At 46.2% G+C, this 24,452-nt stretch overlaps 1 protein-coding gene across 18 annotated transcripts in view; it reads left to right on the top strand.

The window, feature by feature from the left end:
* The window catches only part of zmiz1a (zinc finger, MIZ-type containing 1a), a 438,054-nt gene that overhangs the window by 395,706 nt on the left and 17,896 nt on the right, over positions 1-24,452 (top strand). For 10 of the 18 annotated variants that reach the window (XM_078530852.1, XM_078530851.1, XM_078530853.1 and 7 more), the window contains 11 exons: positions 4,453-4,567; positions 6,469-6,692; positions 7,604-7,802; positions 9,262-9,540; positions 10,318-10,500; positions 10,657-10,731; positions 13,714-13,764; positions 15,046-15,217; positions 17,383-17,563; positions 19,861-20,071; positions 23,969-24,074. In XM_078530852.1, the coding sequence (XP_078386978.1) occupies positions 4,453-4,567; positions 6,469-6,692; positions 7,604-7,802; positions 9,262-9,540; positions 10,318-10,500; positions 10,657-10,731; positions 13,714-13,764; positions 15,046-15,217; positions 17,383-17,563; positions 19,861-20,071; positions 23,969-24,074 (1,796 nt within the window). The remainder of the gene's footprint in view (positions 1-4,452; positions 4,568-6,468; positions 6,693-7,603; positions 7,803-9,261; positions 9,541-10,317; positions 10,501-10,656; positions 10,732-13,713; positions 13,765-15,045; positions 15,218-17,382; positions 17,564-19,860; positions 20,072-23,968; positions 24,075-24,452) is intronic. The other 8 variants (XM_078530870.1, XM_078530859.1, XM_078530856.1 and 5 more) reach the window with 7 other exon arrangements.

Below are 24,452 nucleotides of genomic sequence, written 5' to 3' on the forward strand. Positions count from 1 at the left end.
GATCTCTTGGACTGCTTGTGATCTGATCACTGGGGCTGTTTGTGGTCTGCTGATCTCTTGGGGCTGTTTGTAATCTGCTGATCTCTTGGGACTGTTTGTGAACTGCTAATCTCTTGAGACTGTTTGTGATCTGATCTGATCTATGGGACTGTTTGTGATCTGCTAATCTCTTGAGACTGTTTGTGATCTGCTGATCTGATCTATGGGACTGTTTGTGATCTGCTGATCTTATATGATCTATTTGGATTTATTGAGATCTGCTGATCTCTGTGGCTGCCTGTGATCTGCTGACATGATCTGATCTCTGGTACTGTTTGTGATCTGCTGATCTATGGGACTGTTTGAGATCTGCTGATCTTTTGGGACTGCTTGAGATCTGCTGATCTCTTGTACTGCTTGTGATCTGCTGATCTCTTGGGACTGTTTGTGATCTGCTATCTCTGGGACTGTCTATGATCTGCTGATCTCTTGGGACGGTTTGTGATCTGCTGATCTCTGTGGCTGTCTGTGATCTGCTGATCTCTGTGGCTGTCTGTGATCTGCTGATCTGATCTGATCTCTGGGACTGTTTGTGATCTGCTTCTTCTTATGGTGTCCATGGACAGTCTATACACGGCCCAGCCAGAACTGGACACATTTTTGTGCCTTGTTGTTGAATCCGGCAAGATCTGCAACAGTGCAGGGTTCCTCTAGTGATAGACATTGCAGAGTTCCTCTAGCGATAGGCAGTGCAGGGTTCCTCTAGGATTGACATTGCAGAGTTCCTCTAGCGATAGACATTGCAGGGGATGTTGCATAGTCTGTGGCTCAGTTCCACATTCACAAATTGTCGGGCTGGTTGTATATCCCCATTTTCTTAGTGACACCTTTGAACGACCTACACCAGTCCTAAGTCTGTTAAGGCACTTCCAGGTTGCCCAGTTGTAATTAGCTCCTGGGGGAAGGCCTTCATCTAGTAGAATTTCCATCGCTTGGGGTTGTTCGAGACTGGCGAGCCGGTCTTTCCACAAGGCGAGGCGTGCTTCAGATGGGGCTGATTGTAATGGAACAACACTGTTCATGAAGCTCTTCCTTGACTTTAGGCGGCTGGGTGTAGCTGTATGACCATGTAGAGGGTGCCTCTCATCTGCTTATCTCTTGGGATTATTTGTGATCTGCTGATTTCTTGAGACTGTTTGTGATCTGCTGATCTCTGGGACTGTTTGTGATCTGCTGATCTCTGGGACTGTTCTGCTGATCTTTGAGACGGTTTGTAATTTGCTGATCTCTTGAGACTGCTCGCAATCTGATCTCTGGGACCATTTATGATCTGATGATCCCTGTTGGTGATCTCTGGTACTGTGGGTGGTCTCCTGATTACTGTGATCAAACTTGGATCTCAGCAGAGATATATCATGCTTCATTAGCAGCCATGAAGCCGGTGTAACTTGAGCGCAGGAGAGGAGGTAGAATGATACCCATGATTTGCTGGGCAACTACTGCACAGGACCATAGATACCCGTGGTGTCCGGGCATTGTTTGGTGATGAAAATGGAGGCACATCTTTGGGAGCAGTGCGGAGGGTCACAGCTAACCTGATGATCTGCTGGGTACAGAATGTAGGGAAATGTCAGTTTACACCACTCCAAATGTATAAGGCATAATATCCATTAATATAAATGTTGCTGAGAACAGATTTTGAGATATTTATAAAGCTTAACATTATTTTGAGAAGATTGTAAAATGGGATTGCTGCTGTTAATTAGCTGGGTGAGTCCGTTAATTTTTTTATTAATGCAACTGGCAAAGCTTATTGAGACACCAACCTCCTGGTCTGTTGAGCTACTTCTGAATAATGCCTCCCATTATTACTGCTGAATGGTTTCCGAAGGACACATCTATGAGTTTATTAAGTCTTTTAAAATTGTCTTTTTATTCAGCTGTCGTGCTGCATGAAATAACAGACCATTTCAGCCGAGCCTTTGTTCTAGTCTCTCTCCACTTGCATCTCTTATAAGCTGTGAAACACACAGTCAAACAAAAATATATAACACGTTCTGAGGAGGCTGCACCTGTTATGTCTGAACGGAGTTAGGGGATTGCAGCCAGGTCACAGTTTATGGAGGTGCTTCATTTAACCTTGATGCCTTCAGACATGGGAAGCGAAACTCAAGACAATCATCCTCTCCTACTCACTATCCAGTGGCGCGCGTGTGTGCATGCACACGAGTGCAGTTGATTAATGGAGCATTTTATTACCAAGATAATTAACACATCCCTGAAATGGATAATCTTCTTGCCAACAGGTTCAGCTTTATTGTTCTTTTGTGGGGTGGAGTGGCTGCTAGCTTGTAATGTTGTGGTTCCTTATTAGCAATAAATCTAGGAGTTAACTTTGAGCGGCTGCTGGCTCCGAATGCACCCGGGGCTGTTGCCAAGTGCTTTGTTGACGCTGGTGATGCCGAAGAGGCCCCTGCCACAGGCAACTTCCTGTCAACCCGACAAAGTAGCTGAGGATCCCCAGCGGTCACCATTAGACCAAACTCAACTTTTCCATGTGTAGCATGAGGGATGAAGGGTCTTATTTTCTATCGGATGCACATTTACCTCAGACATAGAACAATAGATTCTTCTGTGTGTGACAATTGATATATGTGTGTGTGCCTGGTTATATGCATTGCTCATGTTAAGTTGGAGGATGGAATCTCTCTCTCTGGGCCTGCCTGTGTCTTGCTCATGTTGCTGTTTTTCATCGGTCTCTCCTAGATGTCAGACGTGGCTCAGTGGTAACATTCTCACCTTAAACTCAGAAGGTCATGGGTTCAAGTCTCACTCCAAAGACATGAGCACATAATCTAGACTGTCAGTTCAGTGGAGTAGACCCTTGGCACCTGTATCCTGCCCTACCTTATGGTGGCTTTGCCTCATACCCGATCGCCCATTCCCTCCCCGCTTATCCCCATTGCTTCACCCTTCATCTGTGCTCTTTCTCATCCCATACCACACGTTCCTCCCCCCACACCCCTCCTCAAAAGCTGCATTATTCTGCCTCTTGTTAATGTAGCCTCTGTCACCATGATACCTGCTCCCACACCTCACTGTCACTGATAGTTTCCTTAATCCCTGTGGAGCTGTGAACCCACATCAAACATCACTATTTCTCATTTACATGGATGAACTGAATTCAGAAACCCAACCCAAAGGGTGCAGGCGGTACAACGTTAGGGTAGGCATCAAGCAGGTAACTCCAAGATTACAGAATGGGTTGGGCGAGATAAGGAGGTGAGAAGAACAATGGAGTTGATTTTATTGCTGGTCAACTTCAGGTACCGACTACATGCAGGAAGGAAAAATTAAGCAAAGTATTTAGTCCATGACCGGTGTTGAAATAACAACAGATGAATTCAAGAGAAATCTTGGAGGCTTAATAGACTCGTCAAGTCCAACCAAAGCAGAGCTTCAACCAACAAAACCAATAAAGGCTGAACTACACAGTCAACATAGTGAACGGTGTACAGTGCTCTAGTCGGGACTCACTTCGAGTGCAGTGCCCATTTCTCATCACTGAGACACATTTGAACATTGGAGGCAGTGCAAAGAAGGTTGACATCTCATGTCAACAATTTGATGAGGATCGACTGGAGAAAGTTGGACTTTTTAACCTGGAATGCAGGCATCTGAGAGACCGTTTTTAAAGATATCTTAAGATAGTTAAGACAATGGAAATAAGCAAATTCAGGATATTAACTTGTGAAAGGGGGATAGGTTCAAACGAAGAAATAGTGAATGTAGGAGAGATGCCATGAAATTCTTCATCACGTGAAGAATAATCAACATACAGAATGAATTTCCAGGGAAAGCAGTGGAAACTAAAACCTTGGAATCTTTTAAGAACCAATTGAATGAGGACTTTAAGGGTCATTCTGGATAGCTGAACCCAATGGACGAATAGGCCTCCACATCCTTTCTTTTTGTGAACCATTTTAACTGTGACTGTATTTAACCGTAACTTATGAATGGATATTCCTTTAATAACTTTCCCTCTGCTGCTATTTCACTTGAAATACTCCCACTGCCCTAAATGCAACCCCTCAGCGTTCAACTTAGTGTGGAGATTGCCATGGGTGATCTGCCGAAATATCTGTCTTGCTTCGTGGATCAGGCCAGCAAAGTTCAATGTGTCAAAAGTATTTCAAAGGAAGCCAGCCATTTCCTGCTGTTTATTTTTAACTTGGCCGTTCTGAGGACCCACCAACATACGGAAACTGCCTTCAACAATGAATCTCCAATTCACCTTGGGCTGTGCCAGCACAACTTGAGCTCAGCACAGTTTGTTCAAACTACTTAGCATATCCATTCATTTTAAGGGCTGTTTTTAAGGGAGTTCTGAATTCTGATCCTGTAGGGAATGATGTAGGGATGAGTGGACAAATTACCTTGCAGTAATTGTTTCTCTCTCTCTCTCTCATGCAGCGATGGCTCATTCACCTATGACCCTGTCCCTTGGCAGCAAAACACGAGTCAACCACCAGGGTCGTTGTCAGTAGTTACAACTGTGTGGGGAGTCACCAACACATCACAAAGCCAGGTAATGTCAGTTCCATAATGTATCTCAGGCAATCTACAAGGCAAGTAATAAATTAAACTGTTTGAAAAGTCATTTATAACAATTGTTTGCAATATAGTTGCATTAAATTCTGGCGGCCCAGAACTCTAAAGCAGCTGAAAACCAACCTCCAAACTCCACCAGTGACTCAGCTGGTAAACGCAGGACAAGGCACATTGAGCAAGAAGGACATGAGCTTGGCTTCTCTCTGGATTGAGTTGGCTAATCTCAACCAGGTTAGCAGTAGGGAGTCGAGAATTGGTTTCAGGGCTCCTGAAAATCGGCTGCAGTTCCCGTTACACCCCAGTGTTGGAGAAACAATTCAGTGGACGTTTGGCACAGACAGGCTCAGGACAGCTGCGAGGTTGAATGGCCTGCCAATGGCTCATTGTGTCAGGGGGCGCGCATGAAAACTGAACATTTCGTGTTGTTCTAGAGGACATCATCTGGAGGCAAACCCCAGATGCACTGAGGTGGGAATCCATGTTTTATACATGAAAATAAAAGAAAGGGGAGTGATGTTGAGTTTGTATATGAAATTTGTTGGTCTGCAGTGGGGTTAATGCGTTCTGTTGTGGCCACATCATTATTGGAAGGCCATTTAAAACATGGAAAAGGTACAGCTAAGATTCACTAGAGTGATACCAGAGATGAGAGGTTATAATTATGAGGAAAGGGAGCAGAGAAGACTAAGGTGGTGGGGAGTGGTGGGGGGTGGAGGAGTGGAGGGCGGTGGGTAACAGAGATTTTCAAGATTGAGAAATTTTGTGTGAAAACCATTTCCTCATGTTTCAATTTGGGTTAACACTAGAAGAATGAAGTTTGAAGAAACCGTTTCATGCATAGGGTTATTAAAAGTGGAATGCTTTACCACAGGTGTCTATTGAGGGTGTGTTATTTTAAAGAGTATTGTACAAGTATTTGGAAAGGAAGAATATGAAATGAAGCAGGAAGGGGAATGGGGTTAGAGCAGATGTCTCCAGTTAAAGAACCAACACAGGGACAAAGGGCTGAATAGCCCACTCTGCTGTAATTCCTTTCATTTTATGAGTCTGTGCCTTCAGGACAGAGGAGGAGGTGGTGGGGGGGGAGGAAATTCTTTGACTCATATCCTGCCACTTAAATTCCCTTGAAAGAATTAGGTTTGTAAAGATCCACGCGGCTATAAAATATATTGCGCCCATTGAGACAGGAAGAGAAAAGGCTGACATTGGGCATTTAAGTGCACTCGCATGTCGAAAGGTGTTTCATAGTCAGGCCGGGAGGAATGATTGGTGAGCTACCTGCAATGGGAGAGATTGCCAGTTTAAAAGAGAAGCCTGAAATAAGTGGATTGCATTGCAACTCACCAAACGAGCTAGATCTTGGAATCTCGCTGTGAAGCTAAGGGACGTTACAAAGTATGTTTTTTTTTTCTTTATTCTTTCATGGGATATGGCCGTCGCTGGCAAGGCCAGCATTTGTTGCCCGTCCCCCAATTGCCTTTGAGCTGAGTGGTTTGCGTGGCCATTTTGGAGATCTGTTAAGCTGTGGGCCTGGGGTCACATGTAGGCCAGACCGGGTAAAGGTGGCAGATTTCCTTCCCTAAAGGGACATGGGTGAACCAGATGGGCTTCCAACATCCGTTGATAGTTTCAAGCTCGCCATTATTGAGACCGGCTTTCAATTCTATATTTATTAATTGAATTTAAATTCCGCCAGCGATGGGATTTGAACCCAAGTACCCAAAGCGTTAGCCGGAGCCCTCTGGGTTACTCGTCCAGTGACGTTCCCACCACGCCACCATTCTTCGTCTATTGTTAGCGGTCCTGCGCAGAAACTCGATGCTTTTCTGTCTCATTTATCCAGTACCTTGTAGTAAAGTTACTTTCTCTTCCTGCAAGCAGGTGCTGGGAAATCCAATGGCAAATGCCAATAACCCCATGACCCCAGGAGGCAATCCAATGGGCTCTGGGATGTCAGCAAACAATCCTGGGATAAACTCGCCTCAGTTTGCCAGTCAGCAACAGCAGTTCTCAGCCGGCAAGGGTGGTTCCAACCAGGCGTACATGCAGCAGGGCATGTACGGGCGACCAAACTACCCGGGAAGTGGCAACTTTGGGAGCAGGTAAAACCCACGTGCTGTTGGTGTCTCAACACAAAGGAGGCTGCTTCCAGGATTCTGGAGGAGCGCGTGCAATACAATACTGAGCTGGCAAAAGCGCCGAAGCAGAAGCAAGTGGTCATTATTCCAGACTTGAACAATGGGAGCGTGTGGAGTGGCTGAAGAGGATTCAGTCGATGACACGGAGAGGACTTGTGCTTATATTTCCAAACATCCCAACTTGTATAATTTTCACACGTCCCAATGCTCCGGTTTAATTTTCTTTTCTTTTTTTATCTTTTGGCCTCCTGTTTTCATTTGGAATGTTGGTTTAAAAACTCCCACTTTCGCTTTTTTTGTCCATCTAACTGGGTGACCTTCTGCAGCCAAGCGACCCAACAAGTGGCTATTTCCCAGACGGCCAGGCACAGACCTGGCTGGCAGTGTGCGCGCGCCAGGGGCTTCCCTAGTCCAACCTGTCTCATCTCTTTCACCCCTACATAAAAAAACGTCAAAATCCTCACTCTCCGCTTCCACACGTGTAGAAAGAAATCGTTCCTTCCCTGCCTCTCTCACCAGGCAACCCGCCGATCTCACACTGGAAAGCGCACAGTCTAGTCTGGTTCTTAACTCCCTCCTTCCAAAGACGGTGGTGCTCACCACCTCCTCCTCACATGTAGAAAATCTCGAGCACTAACCTCTGCCCTTTGACTTTTTATGTATAACACAGTGCATCCCCGACATTTTATTACTGTCTCACATCGCTCATGCAGTTCAGTATTGTGGTTTATGCCAGACCCCTTTTAAAACTGCAGAGAGAAGTGTAACTATAAATGTGTCCCATGGCTTCAGTTCTGTTTTTTTTAAATATATATATATATTGTTGCGAGGAATGATGTCTAATTGGATGCTGTTTCTTTTCCACTCTCTTCCAGTTACCCTGGTGGTCCCAATGCCCCTGGCTCCATGGGCATGCCTCCACACAGCAGGCCGCCAACAGATTTTACCCAGCCAGCTGCCGCAGCGGCAGCGGCAGCAGTTGCAGCTGCTGCAGCAACAGCGACAGCGACAGCAACCGCCACGGTGGCTGCCCTGCAAGAGAAACAGAACCAGGAGATGAACCAGTATGGCCCGGTAAGGCTCCGTCTTCGTTGTAAGAAGCCAACTCTTGTTTGCTCCTCGTAGATCCATTCGTTGCGTGTCTAATGGTCATGGTATTGTGGTGTGTTAATGTGGCGATGCATTGGTGCTTTCAAAGAACAAACTTGCATTTCTATAGCGCCTTTCACGGCTGCAGGACACCTCAAGTGCTTTAGTAGAGACTTTTGAATCATAGTCACTTCAGCGGGAACATCTTTGCCCAGAGAACGGTTAGAAGGTGGAACTCACTGCATAAGACAAATAGCCGGGATACATTCAAGGAGAGGCTAGATAGGTGCATGAGGGAGACAGGAATAGAAGAATAGGTTTTATTTATTCATTCATGGGATGTGTGCATTTACCATGCACCCTAATTGCTCTTGAGAAGGTGATGATGATTCATGTTGAATCAGATGCTAGACTATTTCATATTGCTGTGGGCCTGGAGTCACATATAGGCCAGGCCAGGTTAGCAATGCAGATTTCCGTCCCTAAGAAAATTTTTTTCATGGGTCACCATTACTGAGACTAGCCTTTTATTCCTGATTTATTGAATTCCTCATCTGTTGTGGTGGGATTTGAACTCGTGTCTCCAGATCATGAATCCAGGCCTTTGCGTTAATAATAATCACTATGCTCCCATCCCCTTACATATTGTTGATGGGGTTAGACGAAGAGGGGTTGAGGATTAGGCTTGTATGTGACTTGAACACCAGCATTGCCCTGTTGGGTCAAATGTCATATTCCTGTGCGTGGATCTTTGGCGAGATTGTTGCAATGTTGGAAACGTGGCATCCAAATTGCACATTGCAACGAGATAAATTACTAGATAGTCTTGAATATTTTGTGATATTGATGGATTTCATCTGAGAGGTGGCACCTCCAACAGTGCCGTGCTCCATCTGCACTGCACCGGGAAGTGTCAGCCTAGGTTATGTGCTCCAGCCCTTGGGGTGAGATTTGAACCACACTCTCCTGACTCTGAGGCAACAGTGCCTTCCACTGAGCCACAGCTGGCACAGGTGAGACAGCAGCTTACACATTGGGTCTACCTGTTTCATACAATGCTAATTAGGAAGACATGGATGTCATTAAAAGGGAATATGTTAACACAAGTGCCCGGTTTCAAAGGCAATAAACCCCACAGTATTAGTAAAAGCAAAGGAAAATGATCAAATTAAAACATAATGTTGTTCCTGGTGCTGGTTCTACACTCCAGTTCCTCTGGTGCCCTCGCTTGTGGAAGGCCTCAGATGGGCAGATACCATGTGCTCCCTCTCCAGGGACAAGCTGGTTCAGCAAGCTGGGCTGTGACTTGGATTTGTACCACAGTCACTGCAGCCACAACACAGGATACAAGCCCTCACGGCACCGCGCATTGGCTTCATGGCACGTTGGCTCTAACCCGACTGTTCCCTGTTTCTTTCTCAAGGCTCTTCCTTCTCTTTTGCAGATGGGCCCAGCACAGGCCTACAACAGTCAGTTCATGAGCCAGCAGGGAGGTCGGGGGCCATCATCCATGCAGGGCAACATGAACCCAGGAGGGATGGGAGGTGGGATGACTCCATCCAGCATGAGTGGGCCACCCATGCCCATCAACCAGCCCAGACCACCAGGGATGAATCAGGTGTTTGCATCCCACAGCCAGAGAGTGGCACAGCAGGGGTACCCAGGCCCAAGACCATCTCAGCCGATGCCCATGCAGGGAGTGAAAAGGCCTTATCCCGGTGAGGTGAGTAAAACCGAAGAGTTAACAGGCATTTGCTTATGTCTACTATCCCAGAAAGCCATGCAGTGAAGGACAGAACAGGAACCTAATCTTTACATACCTTATAATCGTTAATTTAGAGACATGCGTTATAAACATACATCTCCAAACCCAACAACAAGAATTTTCAGTCTGTTCCTATTTATAGGAGCACAAGTGAATCCCCAGTTAATGCTCACCACCTGAATACAATTTAACACTTATTAGTTGACAATTAACATTGCGCATCACCGTATTTTTAAACATTACTAACAGATTAATTCAAATTGAATGTGTTTGTATTTATTAATGCTTAACAACACACCTCATTTACTGTGACCTGTTCAATCACTGAACTAGCCCATAAATTTGCCTTTGAGTACATCTTGTAAATAATCCTGGTTTTCATCTTCCCACCCCGCTCCCCCCCACCCCCCAACTCCCACCCTCCCCTGTTAGAACTTATTGATTTCTTGCCTGCCCATCACCCCATGCTCTGAGTTTGTCAGCAGTTTGCTCTGTCTTGTATGGAAATGTGTGCCCCGCTTAGGTATCACCGACTCCACTAAGTTCAGGAGCTCTCAAACCACCCTGCCAGCTCGCACAAGGCAGCCAGCATTGGAACGCCGCTGCGTTTGCTGCCTTGTGCAGCAGCCGTTGTTACGCTTCTTCAGTCTGCCTTCAAATAGCCAGTTGTCCGTCAACGCTGGCTTTGTATCCACGAGAGGCCCAAAATACTATAAGGAGATGTGTATTTTGCAGCCAAGCTATGGGGCCCAGCAGTATGGACCAAGCAGCCAGTTTGCCAATCAGCCTGGCCAGTATCCAACAGGGAACCCCCAAAGGCCCATCACATCGCCCAGTTACCCTGGCCAGAGGATGCCTGGCCAACAGAACACAGGCCAGTACCCACCGCCTCCTGTCAATATGGCTCAGTACTACAAGGTAAGTGCACATCTTGCTAATTTACATTTGCTATGTCTTGGTGTTTGACCTGAAGTGTCTCTTACTTGCCCAGTGGAGTTGAATTGACTGCTGACTGCCATTCTTTTCTTTTTCCACATTCCCCCTCCCCCCTCACCCTTTTCTTAACTGCAACAGGCAGAGCAGTTTAATGGACAGAACAACAGTTTTGCTGGGAGTGGCTATACCTACAGTCAAAGTAGCCTGAATGGGGTAAGTTCTCGAGGGAGAAAAGCTTCTCCCCCCAGCTCTTGTTGCACACCTTCTGAAGTTCAGCAACATGCCTAACACTCTAGTAGCTGCATTTTCTCTCACCTCTTTCACAACAGGAGAGTGTTTTTCACTGCTTATTTCCTGTAGAGCTTTGTTGCAAAGCAGTCCGAGTGATTGGGGAGCGAGGGTAACACAGTAAATGGTGCAGCTGCAGACAGAACATATTATATTGGTTCTTTTACCAGTCACTGGCAGCCAAGGGCTAGCGTGCCTGTGCAAATACTTTGCCTGGGCAACACCAGACAAGACAAACTCCCCAACTTGACGTCCATTGTCAGCCAGAGGCTGTAATTGGCCTCAGGATTCCACACACCCACCCCCCCCCCCACCTCATTGCAGTTGATTGGCTCTTGCTGCAAGTGTCACTGGTGCAGGCAGCAGGTGAAAACTAGACTGGGATCCCACCTCCCACCCCTCCTCAGTCACAAAGAGCTTATACTGACTCTTGGGGTGGGGGTGTGTGGGCAGGGTGCTGACTGTAACTTCTCCCTACCCCCCCAGTGGAAGCTAGTCAGGGTTTGGGGGGTGTGGGTTGGAGGGGGGGGGGTTGTGGGTTGGAGGGGGGGGTGTGGGTTGGAGGGGGGGGGTTGTGGGTTGGAGGGGGGGGTGTGGGTTGGAGGGGGGCGTTGTGGGTTGGAGGGGGGTGCATTCAAGAAGGCCTATTGCCTTTCTGGTAGATATTAACTTCTTATGAGCAGGTGAGCTGGACATCCAAAGTAAAGCAGCAATGGGGTCTGTAAAACATGCAGTTCCAATACCGGGTCTGCTAATTCTATTCAAGGCTGAGTAGGAGAGCAGAGACACCAGAAGGGGGATTGTGGGCTGAAAGAAGCCCAGGCCAGTTTTTGATTTTTATGTGGGGCAGGGATGCTCCTCTGAGTCTCATAAGGTAGGCGTTCACTCTTGATTACTCTTTGACCCCCGCCTACCTCACAGCTGGAGACCAATCCCAGCAGTCTTAGGCTGCCTGTGATCTTCACCTTCCACCCACTGGCATGAGGTCCATGAACGTCATGGTAATGGGGCCTAACCGGGCTTCCCAATCCTGAGTGCACCACCCGATTTGAGCTCGCGGGCACCTGGTCCCTCTTCCACCCACCACCATCCAATTAAAGTCGGTGCCTCATTTTCTATCAGACTTGTGAAGCATGGTCACTTGGCTGAGGTACAATGGCTGCTGGGACCTGGGGGGAGTTTTCCAGCAAGGGCAAAAATAAGCCCTCCAGCAGAGAAAGTAGGGATTGAGGGGGGAGGGGAATTGTAGTGGAGTGCACAGGGGGAGTCCTCTTCATTAAAGGCTCTCCTCCAACCTCCTCTTGTTAGAAGCTGTTGAGAGTATTTTTTACTGCAATGTGACACCACTTACTTCAAAAATGTTTGTTACATGAACAGTTTGAAGGACATCTAAAGTTCAAAGACAGTTGAAAATGCTAAACCACTTTTTTTTTTTGCACATTTGGTACATTGCTGTTTTTCTAAAACTCAAGATGAGAATTGTACGAACCAATTTTCCCACATCTCTCCTGATTTTCATCCCGAATTAGACCCGGTTGACCTGGGATATTACCCTGTTGGAATTTTGATGATGAACTGTGAAATGCTGGCCACTCAGAATTGCAGTAAACAGCAAGCTGTGTCAGTCCAGCCTCTTCCCCCATCCTCTGTCGGTGCAGTCACATATCACCACGACTCCCATTTAAAAGCATGTTACATGCGTACAAATGATGTCCAGTCGTGATGGGTCAAACTCACTATTTCTTTTCTCATTGCGACTTTATTTTCATCTGGTGGGTTTGCATGTTCACATGCGAGAGAACTAACCGTTTTCTATGAATGCAATCTGACAATATCTTGAGCCTCTGCATGTTTATGTAAGCATCCCATTGCATCACTTGGGGGCATATTTGTCCCACGGTTTGCTCAACCCCACCCCCAGCAGGTAGGTACAAAGTGTCTCTGTCCTAGTTATATTTCTTGTAATATTTCCTACTGATCACTGTTGATAGTGTTTTTATTTAACGTTTTGCATGCCATTGTTGCATCCGTCCTCTGGCACACTTCATCCATGAACTGGATTTCCACTGTGGGGACCAGCCTTGTAAATGAATCCGTCACTTAAATGGGCGCCACTGTTCTCCAGTGACTTAGACAGTGGTTTGAGCGATTGTGAAATCAGAAATGAACTGGAAACCAACGGAGAGGGGAAGGATAGAATTGAAAGAGGGTACAGATAACATTGTATCTGTTCCATAATGTTGGTCTCTCATCTTTAATTGCTCTGTATGTGTTGGACTTTTATTCCTAGATATGTGTCATTGTTACTAAAATTGTCTCAGTTTGTGCTTAGTTCACAGTATTTTGGACACTTATTTGGGTCTAGTTGTATTACTGGTACTTTTTGCACCACGGCTAAAATTCTCTGAATTTTAATCCTTTCCTTCTGTCTTGGTGGGCCCCATAGTTCAGATGCCAGATTCATAGTCATCCCTTTATTCAACTGAGGCACAGTTTTCTCTTTGCACCCAATTCCAGCATTTCTTGTCTCCGAACTCCCTCGTCTTTAGTGCCCAACAATGGCCGCGCCCTTTGGAAGGTAAACCACCCTTCCAATAGCATAACTCTAAAAAAACAACCCTCCAACTTAATACGTGGGAAAGCATCCTTGACTATGCAAGCTGTTCAAACAACACGTCAGGCCTCCTGATGCTAAACTGTTATCAGTGCATCCTCAATGTTGCAACATATATTACGATAGGTTATGTCACATGAGGAAAGCAATGCTTTTGCTTTAACTATGGAATAACAATGTTGAGTTAGCAAATTTTTACAGTTCAGTAAACCTGCCAATTCTGTTTTTTATTACTAATGAACACAATAATTGGAAACATCCCATCCTCTTCTGATCGCTGACTGCCTGACTAGTGTCCTCTCTGTCTCTCCATCACAAATGCTGGGAGTGGAAAAGAAACCAAAGTAAGATTACATTGTTCTTACTGATTCTACTCCACACACTTAAAAAAAAACTGCTAAAAAAATTTTTTTTGTTAATTAAGCAAATTGACAGCTGATATCTGTTCACTTACATAGCTGACATTTTACAAGGCCACGTAGTATCTGAATTCTAATATTTCCAGCAGAGTGTATTGAGAGTTGTCTTCGCCAGTGTGAACTTTTTTTAAAAAAAAAACAATTAGGAAGCATACGTGGAGGGCTAAAGTCCTTAAAAAGAGGGCGCTGGGTCTAGGAGAGCAGGAATGACCAGGAGGGAAGGTCAGGAGGTCAGGACTAGGGGGTGGGGCAGTGTGGGGGTGGGGTTGGTGGTTGTGGGGTCACTGGATTCAAAGGCTTTGAACATTTGTACAAGGGAAGATTGAGGGAGGCAAGAGGTTCCAGACTTCGGAGATCAGATGGAGTTGGACTTCAGAGATGATGTTGGCAAAGAGGAAAAGCTTGTAGCGCAGCTTAAAGCCCACAAGGAACAAAGCTCAGACTGAGAAACGTGAAGGGGGGAAAAAAAAAAACTTGCTTCCTAAAGGATAGTGGAGCAGTGTGAGGCATTGAGGCAGATAAAAATGATTGCATTTTAAACTTCAAAAAAATTGCCCTCCCCTCTCCACCCCCACCCACCTTCCCCCCCCCCCACCCACCCACCCCCTCCACCCCCCCACACCCCCCAACCCCGTATGTCACAAAGATGAAACCATTCAGCTGAGACAAAGCCGAAGCACTTATGGTTCCTGGAAGTCGCTTGGTCCATACAGGAATAGTTCAAACTCAGCTTTTGAGAGCTACCCCAGCTGTGCTTTGAATCAGGTCTTTGCACTGTCCTGTTCCCAGGCGGTGGGAATTTTCTCATTCTGTAACGTTTCTTCATCACAGCTGACATGTTATGAAAGGAATGTGATTAATGGGGATGGGCCTCTTTTATGACAGATTGCGTTATTAGATACCAGTTGGCTCTCAGTGTCCATAGGTCAGTTCTGATTGCTTTTGTTAAAGGGGATAAAGGGGTGGTTTCATTTCTACAGATTCCTCCAAATAAAGGAGCTTTCTCTGAAAACTGAATAAATTTGACCGTTGACAAGATTTTGGAAACGGTGCAAAAATTCTACCATAGTTTCAGTGGATTAAAAGTTATTAATGTCTGTTGCATGATACAGTTATTGAATTCGAATCACCATGGATCTGACACATGAGAATGTATGTGATTTCTGTGAAGTACTCAGTACAATCATCACTTCTTCTTTCTTTTAGCCTCCAAGGTCTGTGGCAAGCTACCCTCATTCGCCTGTACCAGGAAATCCCACTCCACCTATGACTCCAGGAAGCAGTATTCCACCATACCTGTCTCCTAACCAGGATGTAAAGCCACCATTCCCACCTGATATCAAGCCCAATCTCAGCTCCTTGCCACCACCACCTCCAAGTGAGTCGGGTGACCGTGTCAAAATGTTTTTAAAACTGGGATCGTGACATGGTGCAGTCCAGGATCCAACTCTTCAAATCTCCGCTTCTTGCTTTGTAGGCCCGTGTCGTAGGATGGTCAGCAACTCCCAAAAGGGCTTTCTGCTTGAATACATAAAATGCTCATCAAGGCTGCCATGTTATTCTTAGCCCATAGAGTGGCTCCCAACCATTTCAAAACCCATGATCGGACAATTGAAGGGAGTTTCCACAGGGGGAGTCCTGATCTCCCACTGTCACTTTAGCAAAAGGAACAGCGGGAATTGGCCATTTCCACTATCTCGGCAGAGTTTCCCCTGATGTTATGATGAGTAGGAGAATACACCCTGAGATTACTGGTGTTGGTCTCGAGGTCCCCCCCCCACACTCCCCCACGGAATAATATTGGCCTGTTGATATTTATAAGCCAATGCCAGCTGTATACTTCTATTCTCAATCCCAAATCTTTTCTCCATCTCATGATCCGAAATCCCTTAGTAAATATCAATCAGCTTTTTGAACCCCTCGCTTGACTTTACATCAATGAGGGAGCGGAGGGAGGGAGGAGAATTTCCTTCAGACTTCTCTCATTGGAAGTCAGGGTTTCCGTTTAAGTTATGGGGGGGGGCGCAGAAGCCGTGAAGGAATGCATCCCCATCCTCCACTTGGGATGTGCATTCCACATTCTCGCCTCCTTTGCGTTTTTTGCTGGGTTTGCTTTTAACTGGCTTAGCTCCAAAGTTACGATTATGCCCTGCGCCCTTTGTCATTGTGTGATCTGAGGAGCACCAAAGAGTGTGCAGGAAAGACATAAAATTAAAATAGACAAGTATCCAATAAACCGAATGGCAAATCTAATAGGTGTGTTTTCGGTTGAGTTTCGCCATTCTAGTTTCTCTCACGCCATTTTGTTCACCTTGTGATCAAACGCTCGGTTAACAAATACTCCTTTCTTGAGTTCATTCGTTTCCCATTCCATGAATTTCCTGAACCGTTAGGTCTGTCTGGGCCTTAGTATAAGTTACTATCAGAGGAAGGAAAGGGTGCCAGGCATTGCAGATGGCTGTCAGTCTGTTTTGTCGACGCCCCAGCTTGTGAAGTGTAGAGTTTGTTTTTAACGCGACTGCCTGTAAATTATACCTTGCAATATTATCGTATAAACAGTTAAAATGTTTGCATCAAGTTCCGTCACCTTCTGCACAGATGGTGATGTTAACCCTTTCAGAGTCCTCATCACGTTGTCCCTTTCTGTCTTGGTATATCTACCGCCCTGTATCTGTACAGTTTTAAATCATCCAAGGAGCGCACTTGCATTAACTAAAAACTGCTCCCTATTTCTTTTATTTATTAAGTGGCTTCCCCCATCAGCTTTCTGCCCCAAAATGTCATGAAGGTAAATCCTTCATTTTGCTTTCAAATTGGGGCCAGAGGCCCTACATCTAAACTGGTGAAAAGTAACATTCAAGGCTGAGGGCAGAACAAATTCCTTCACATGGAGCATCTGGAATGGTTTCCCATGCTGACTAATTGTGACACATTGAGGAGAGTTCAAAATACCATTGGATGGGAGGATGAGAATATTCCTGGGACATGCTGACATTATACCATTGACTCGCGTTCAGTATTGTCATAATTATAACTCAATACACAACACTATAGATCTTACACTCCTCAAATGGATTAAAACGTTACTTAAAAATCAGTGGGGCTATTTTCATAATGTATTCCAACCTGAAACGCGCTTTCAGACTTCTCTCCGTTTAACTGCAACTGAGATCTGGTCGGGTTCATGGACTTACAAAGAAAAGATTTGTGGATTGAATCAAATATCAGTTAAGTCAACTTGAAGTTTGTCAGTTAGTGACAAGTTTCCTATCCCTGGGGTGAGGTTAGTGGGCATTGGAGGAGTGGGGAACTGGTTAGTGGGGGAAGGGGAAGAAACATTATCTTCCACTTTTCCCAGCTTAAATTCTACCTCCTGCAAGGCCATTGGCAGAGTCACAATCCTGTTAAATTCCCTGGCCCAAACTATTCCAATCTCCCATCTCGGACAAGATGTACAAAATCTGGGGGTGGGAAAGAGGGAATTGTTTCCTTAAAATGAAACTCTGGCGATGATATGAAAACCACGTTTTTACTGTGCCACAGATGCTAAAGGGAAAGTTGACACTTTCTCTCCCTCTTTGGTCTCAGCCAACGATGAGCTCCGGCTGACGTTCCCGGTCCGAGACGGTGTGGTGTTAGAGCCCTTCCGACTAGAGCACAATCTGGCAGTCAGTAACCATGTCTTCCACCTGCGGCAGTCAGTGCACCAGACGTTAATGTGGAGGTAAGAGCAAAGAAGGAAATAGCTTGCATTTGCACGGCGCCTTTCTCATCCCTTGGGGGGGTAACCTGCTTTTGGAGTACGAGTCACTATTGTTTTGTAAACAAATGCAGTAAACGTTCGCACACAGCAAGATCCCACAGCCAGCAAGGAGATAAAATGATCAATGAATCTCTTCTATTGAGGAAAAGGGATAGGTGTTGCCGAAGCTTTTCACCTTGCACTCATCAGGACAAATGCAAGAATGCCAAATTTCAAACTGTTCTCCTGGTGTTGGCTTAGGGGTGAAAGTTGACCAAGACTCCGGAGAACACTCCCTGCTCCTCTTCCAGTAGCGCCACGGATTCTCCTACGCCCTCCTGAACGGACAGATGGTGCCTCGGTTTATTAATGCCTCATTGGAAAGACAAACACCTCCATCAGCGCTGCTCTGAATTGAAAGCCTAGGCGCTGTGTTCAAGCCTTGGGGTGGGATTTTCCGGCCCCTCCCACCGGTGGGATTTTCCGGTCCCGACTGTTGAACTACCCGCTGCGTAGTACGGCCCTTCTCCCACCGCAACGGGGCTGTAAGATTCTGCCCTTGGGGTCGGGCTTAAACTTGCAACCTTCTGCCCTGAAGTTAGAGCACTGTACCTGAGCCAAGCCAGGCACTGGGGCAAGATACTCAGTCCAAGCTTTATTAGCTAATGTTTGAGCGGCATAAATTTATTGGGGTACTTTATGATTGTGGATCCCATGGTGCTGAAATTATACTGTGAGATCGCAGCTTGCGAATTTGCACGGCTCCTTTCCCATCCCTTGAGGGTAACCTGCTTTTCAAGTACAGTCACTATTGTTTTGTAAGCAAACGCAGTCAAGGTTTGCGCACAGCAAGATCCCACAGCCAGCAAGGAGGGTGAAATTGTTTTGCTGTTTTGTGGAGGCATTCACCCTCTATATTTTAAATGGTGTGAATGTTGACCTCGCTACCAGGGAGTGAATCTTTTAACCTGATGTCCTGTATTCTCCAGCACTATATGGGGGGGGGATTTGTTTCAGAACCATTTTGCTCATTAAATGGACACCATTTAACCAGGAGGTACAGCAGCATAGTAGTTATGTTACTGGACTAGTAATTCAGAGGCCCGCTAATGATCCAGAGACAAGAGTTCAAATCCCACCATGGCACCATAGGGAACTTAAATTCAGTTAATTAAATCATTCTGGAATAAAAAGGTAATGATGACTATGGAGCTACTGGATTCCTGTAAGAAGCATTGGGTTCAATAACAAAAGCTGCCGCCCTTACCCGGTCTGGCCTTTGTGTGACTCCAGACCCACAGCGATGTGGTTGACTCTTAACTGCCCTCTGGAAATGACAAAGAAAAGCTATATGAGCTCTCTATCCACCAGCACTGTGGCAGCAGCTTCACCACACACTGCAGCAGTTCCAGAATGTGACTCCCCAACACCACTTCAAGAGCAATTGGGAATAGGCAATAAATGGTGACCTTCCTAATGATGCCCACATCCCATGAATGAATAAAGAGAAAAGCTTTCGTTGACCGTGGATGACTGGGGAAGAGGGAGGAATTCCTCACATTCTTTGTTATCTCACTGATGTGAATGCGATGTGATTATGCTGATACGAAGGAGATACATTAAAGAGTAGGTCAGACCGGTGGCTCAGCGAGATTTACCTAGTGAATAGCTGAGGTATAAAGACTTGGAAACGTGCAGGTTCAATCCCTCAAGACTAGGACTCAACTGTGACGCCTTCCAAGGTTATCTAGCCTACTGACCACACGTTATTAAGCTTACACATGAATAAGGGGCACATCTGGAATGTACTGGGCACTGCCTGGTGTCCTGTGAGAATTGGAGGGAGTTCATGGTTTCAGGAAAGGTAGGGGCAGAAATAAAGAAAATCAGATGCTGGCCAGATTTTACTGGCAGCAGAGAGCTCTGCTTTCTCTCAGGACGCAAGTGTCGCTCCCCAGATGACTGGAGATTTTGAAGAAAGCTGGGAGGAACTTGTACAGATGTTGACCTTTCTCAGGTTAAAGGCACATTGGACTGGCATACTGGCTGCAGTGCAAGGGGGGAGTGAAGGTTCTCGGGTCTGGGGCCAGCATCAGCTTCAAGTGGAGCCGACGCGAAATGGACCCAGTTGGGTTGAGTCTGCAATGGAGGAAAGGCAGGCAAATTGGAATGCAAGTTCTCTTTTGCACTGACTGCAACGCTGCGGTGGCCCCCAGCCCTGTGTACAAGTGCGAGCACATGCAACCTCTGTAGTGAGAATGAATTTTGATCTATTGCAGGTCTGACTTGGAGCTTCAGTTTAAGTGTTACCACCATGAAGACCGGCAGATGAATACAAACTGGCCAGCATCTGTTCAGGTCAGCGTGAATGCCACACCCCTCACCATCGAGAGAGGTGACAACAAGACTTCTCACAAGCCTTTGCATCTGAAGCATGTTTGCCAACCAGGAAGGAACACCATCCAGATCACAGTCACCGCTTGTTGCTGTGTAAGTATGAGAATCTACGCTACTTTGTTCCAGTGTGTGTATTAGTATAAAATCGCCCCCCTTTTTTTTTTGGTGCTTCATTCGCCAAGCTTCCGTGCCACCTGGGATGGCCAAGGAGATAATCTGCCCCGTGGCACATAACGCGCTGCTACGTGGGGCTGAATCTTCCGGTCGGTGTGCAGGGGTAGGCCCGACAGGCTGACGCATCCCGACGTCATCGCGCCTCATCTCAGTATTCCGTTCGGTGGGCGCGCGCCGGAGTCAGCGGCGCACCTGTCGAAACGTCAACAACCTATTCAAGCCGTTAAGAATGTAATTAAACTAGTTAAGAACACCGCGCTTAAGGTTGGCGGGCAGCCGAAAAGCCCAAGCGGCCTTCACGCTTTTCAGGAAACCTCATCCATGGGCGGGACGGGGCTTCCTGAAGCTTTTATAAAAATCAGTCAAATAATTTCCCCACCTTTACAAACATGTCCCTGTGACTCTGTCAGATGGGGGGACATGTTTAAATAAATTTTAACATCATTTATTAAAGTTTTTTTATTGTCTATTCAATCTCCCCGAGGCAGCTCTGTGCCTCAGGGAGATTGCTGCGCGGAGGAGCGCAGACCCCGACTCTCCCTCCTCTCCCCGCCCGCACAGGTAGCACTGAGCGCTACCGGCCGCGCATCACGCTGGGCGGGCCTTAAAATGGCGGCGATCGGCTCCACCTTAGGAACAATTCTCCCCATGAGGTGGCCATGAGAACACTCCCTCCCTCCCTCCCTCCCTCTGGAGTTCTTTCGCTTTTTCTGATGGCGCTTGCGGGCTTGGGAAACGGCTGGAGTTAGGACAGGGATTGCTGCACCCCATCGTTGGGATGGCATGGTGCTGTGGCATCTCTTCAAACTGTGCCAAACGGTGGCATTCTTCCTTAGAAATAAAAATAGATACACTTGAATACTTGCGAATTACGTCAACCATTTAAAAAGGACTATAATTTAAAAATGACTGCACTCTGAGTAAAGCCTGTTGTGTTTTTTTCCACAATGCAGATATTTCTGCACTAGTGAGTGATGGAATGTAGTTTGTTGCAAGGGGTAGAGAATCTAAACGTCGTGATGTTTGCTATAGTTGAACAGAGCATTGGTGAGACCACATGTAGAGTACTGTTTACAGTTTTAGTCTCTGTATTTAAGGAAGGACATTATTGCATTAGCAGAAGTTCAAAGAAGGTTCACTCGACTAATTCCTGGAATGGTGGGGGATGGGGGTTGGGGTGCGGCAGTGTTACTGTATGAGGAGAGGCTGGACAGGTTGGACCTCTATTCATTGGCGTTTAGAAGAATGGAAGGTGACCTTATCGAAACATATAAGATCCTGAGGGAACTGTTCCGTGTGGATGTCGAAAGGATGTTTCCCCTTGTGGGAGAGACTAGAACTGGGGGACACAGTTTAAAAATCAAGGGTCTCCCACTTAAGACAGAGATGAGGAGAAATTTTTTCTGCGGGTCATGACTCTGTGGAGCTCTCTCTCCCAGAGAGCGGTGGAAGCCGGGTCATGAATATTTTTAAGGCAGAGGTAGATGAATTCTTGACTAACAAGAGAGTCAAAGGGTTTCGGGAGCAGGTAGGAAAGTGGCCATAATGAAATCAGCCATGATCTTATTGAATGGCGGAGCGGGCTCAAGGGGCTGAATGGCCTACTCCTGCTCCTAATTTGTATGTTCTCATGATCGCAGTTCTCAATCTACTGCTAATGACACTGCTACCCAGGGAGGGATTTCCTGCTGCCATACTTGGTCAGCTGGTTAGTGCCACCCTAGCCGTCTGCCCTAGCTGTCTGCCTTAGCCACCTGCCCTAGCCGTCTGCCCTAGCCGTCTGCCCTAGCCGTCTGCCGATAGAACAAATTACAATTCTCCGAGTGACGCGTGTTCGTTCTTTGTATAGCGCTCTGACGCAATGCTCCTACCTAGTCACGGCAGCCTGGAATTTCCTGTCAAGCATTGAGTGGGCAGGGGAGGGAATGGAATAAGCAAATTACATTGTAGTTTTATAATCATCGTTATGGCCATTTTACTGACAGCCGTTTCCACTGAACCTTCCCAGCAACTTCTCTCAGAACTGGTGGACAAGTGAAAATTGGTGTAAACAATTGTGATCCTAAGAAAAACACATAAATTACATCAGGCATTCCCCCTTTTAAGCCATCTAACCATCCATTATTCATGCACTTTAAGCACAGCAGATTTTTAAGAATGCCATTGTGGAAGCTTTCCAAATTTCAAAGTAGCTCATACCAATTCCTTAAAAATGCGTTCAAAGAACCAGCAAACTCAGTGCGGGTTTCAGTGAGAATAAATAAGCAAAATCACTTTTTTAACAAAACATCCTTCTTCCCTGTTGTCCCCCTAAAATTCGAGACCTCAGTTTAAACCCGTTTTTGAATCAGTGGAACTGGGGAGAGTTCACCATTAATGCAGTCATTATAATGATCCCAGACCCAGCCGGTCACAGGACTTGAACCGGTGTAAAAGATCAAGGGAAATTTGAGGCGGGCGTAAGTATGTGCGCGATAAACTTACAGCTGAAATTTCTTGCTCTTTTTACGCTGGCTGTTGTGTCTTGGCGTGCCTTCGGGTGAAGCTTGGCACAAAATTCTGGCTTATCCTGTTTAAAAGACAAATGGCAAAAAGCGGGCGTCCAAAAGCATTGGTGACGGTGGGATGCAGGAAACACTTAAGGCCGGGATTTTCTGGTCCCGCCCGCACCGGGAATCGTCACGGGCCGGATGGAAAAATTTGACGGACCAGACAAAGGCCCGTTGACGTCGGACGGGGAATTTCTCGTCCCCCACGGCCGGTGGGACCGGAAAATCCCAGCCTAAGTTTCCTGTAGGTTACAGGTGAAGAGAATCGGAGACAGGAAAGGGATTGGGAAAGAATTTTATGAGATGTGCTCGGAGACATTAAAGGCTGTTGTGTGGCACTTTTTTATTTTGCTTGTTTCTTGGGAAATTAATGCGACAGGCGCATTTGAGTCGTGATGTGCACTCTACACCAGACTTTTATTAATTACCCACGAGTTTCCCGTGGCATTGCTCATGGCTGGTCAGATCATAATGCTGTCTTATAATAAAAGGAGCATTACATCATGTCACGCACAATATATTATTTTGCTGCTATGCTGTGTCTAGTGAGCTGAAGGGTCAGATTAGATTAATCTCTAGTCCGCTTAAGTCAATGCAGCCTGAAGTTGGCCGCTGGTGGTGAGGGAATGATAATACCTGTACTTTGCAAACACTTATATGTGTCAGGAGAAAGCAGCATGAAATGATTGTCTATCCATGTTCATACTTCCGACACATTGGAAGTTGGAAGTGTGATGCATGCTCTTAAAACTTTTAGATACATAGAAAATGTTGAGGCCCGCCTGGGTAAAGTAATTTAAAACTGATCCTTTGAGTTTTGCTTCAAACCCTGTGGCTCATTGCACTGATAGTTGCGCTAAATCCCGACCCTAGCCAATGAGGTGGAAATGTCCCGCTATGTGAGAAAGAAATGACTAGCAAAACTTCTCGCCGAAAGAGAAACTTCTTGGGAAGAAAGGGGCCTGGTGAAAAGTTCATTTCCATCAGTAAATCACTTTCACAAAGTATACAAAGTAAGGGACACTCGCTACGCATTTAAGATCAAATTGTCTGTTATATGTTTTTTTCATCAGAGCAGACGGTTTCTTTTTCTGTCATTTAATGTATCAGCAAAGCATTCAAAGGACTGTGTGTGATACAATTGTACAGGTGCACAGTTTCACTTGCTACCTGGGGATAATCTGACGCTGTTCATACTAATCCCTTGTGCTTCCCGACAAGCCACTGATCCTGTGTGTGCCCTCTCTCTCTCTCTCTCCCCTTGCAGTCGCACTTGTTCGTACTTCAGCTGGTGCACAGACCATCAGTCCGATCAGTGCTTCAAGGCTTGCTGAAGAAAAGGCTTCTCCCTGCTGAACATTGCATCACAAAAAGTAGGTGTGACCTAATCCGCTAGTGCGCAAGAAATCAGAGAGATCAAATATTGACAGTTCAATGTGGTTTCACGTGCGAACGGTTTGAAGGGCTTCTCCCCTAAGCCTCGGTGCTGCTCACAATCCAATGCCCAGTCTTGCATGTAAAAGGCTCACCCAGATGAGGTACAGGCACTGGACCCAGTATCCGGGAAGCTCGGGACCAGGCGTGTGTCAGATTTGGGGATTTTACGGATGTTGGGTCCGAGGCTGAGCATGTACAAAATATTTATGGGAAATGAAGGGGCTTTATCCCCAGGGTGCCAGCTTCGAATGTAGCCGGTTTTCGGGTCCTTCTGGATTTTGGGATGCCGGATAAGGGATCTGGTACCTGGTATT

This window comes from Cetorhinus maximus, chromosome 27, assembly GCF_964194155.1.
Source record: "Cetorhinus maximus chromosome 27, sCetMax3.hap1.1, whole genome shotgun sequence".
Classification (NCBI taxonomy): Eukaryota; Metazoa; Chordata; class Chondrichthyes; order Lamniformes; family Cetorhinidae; genus Cetorhinus; species Cetorhinus maximus.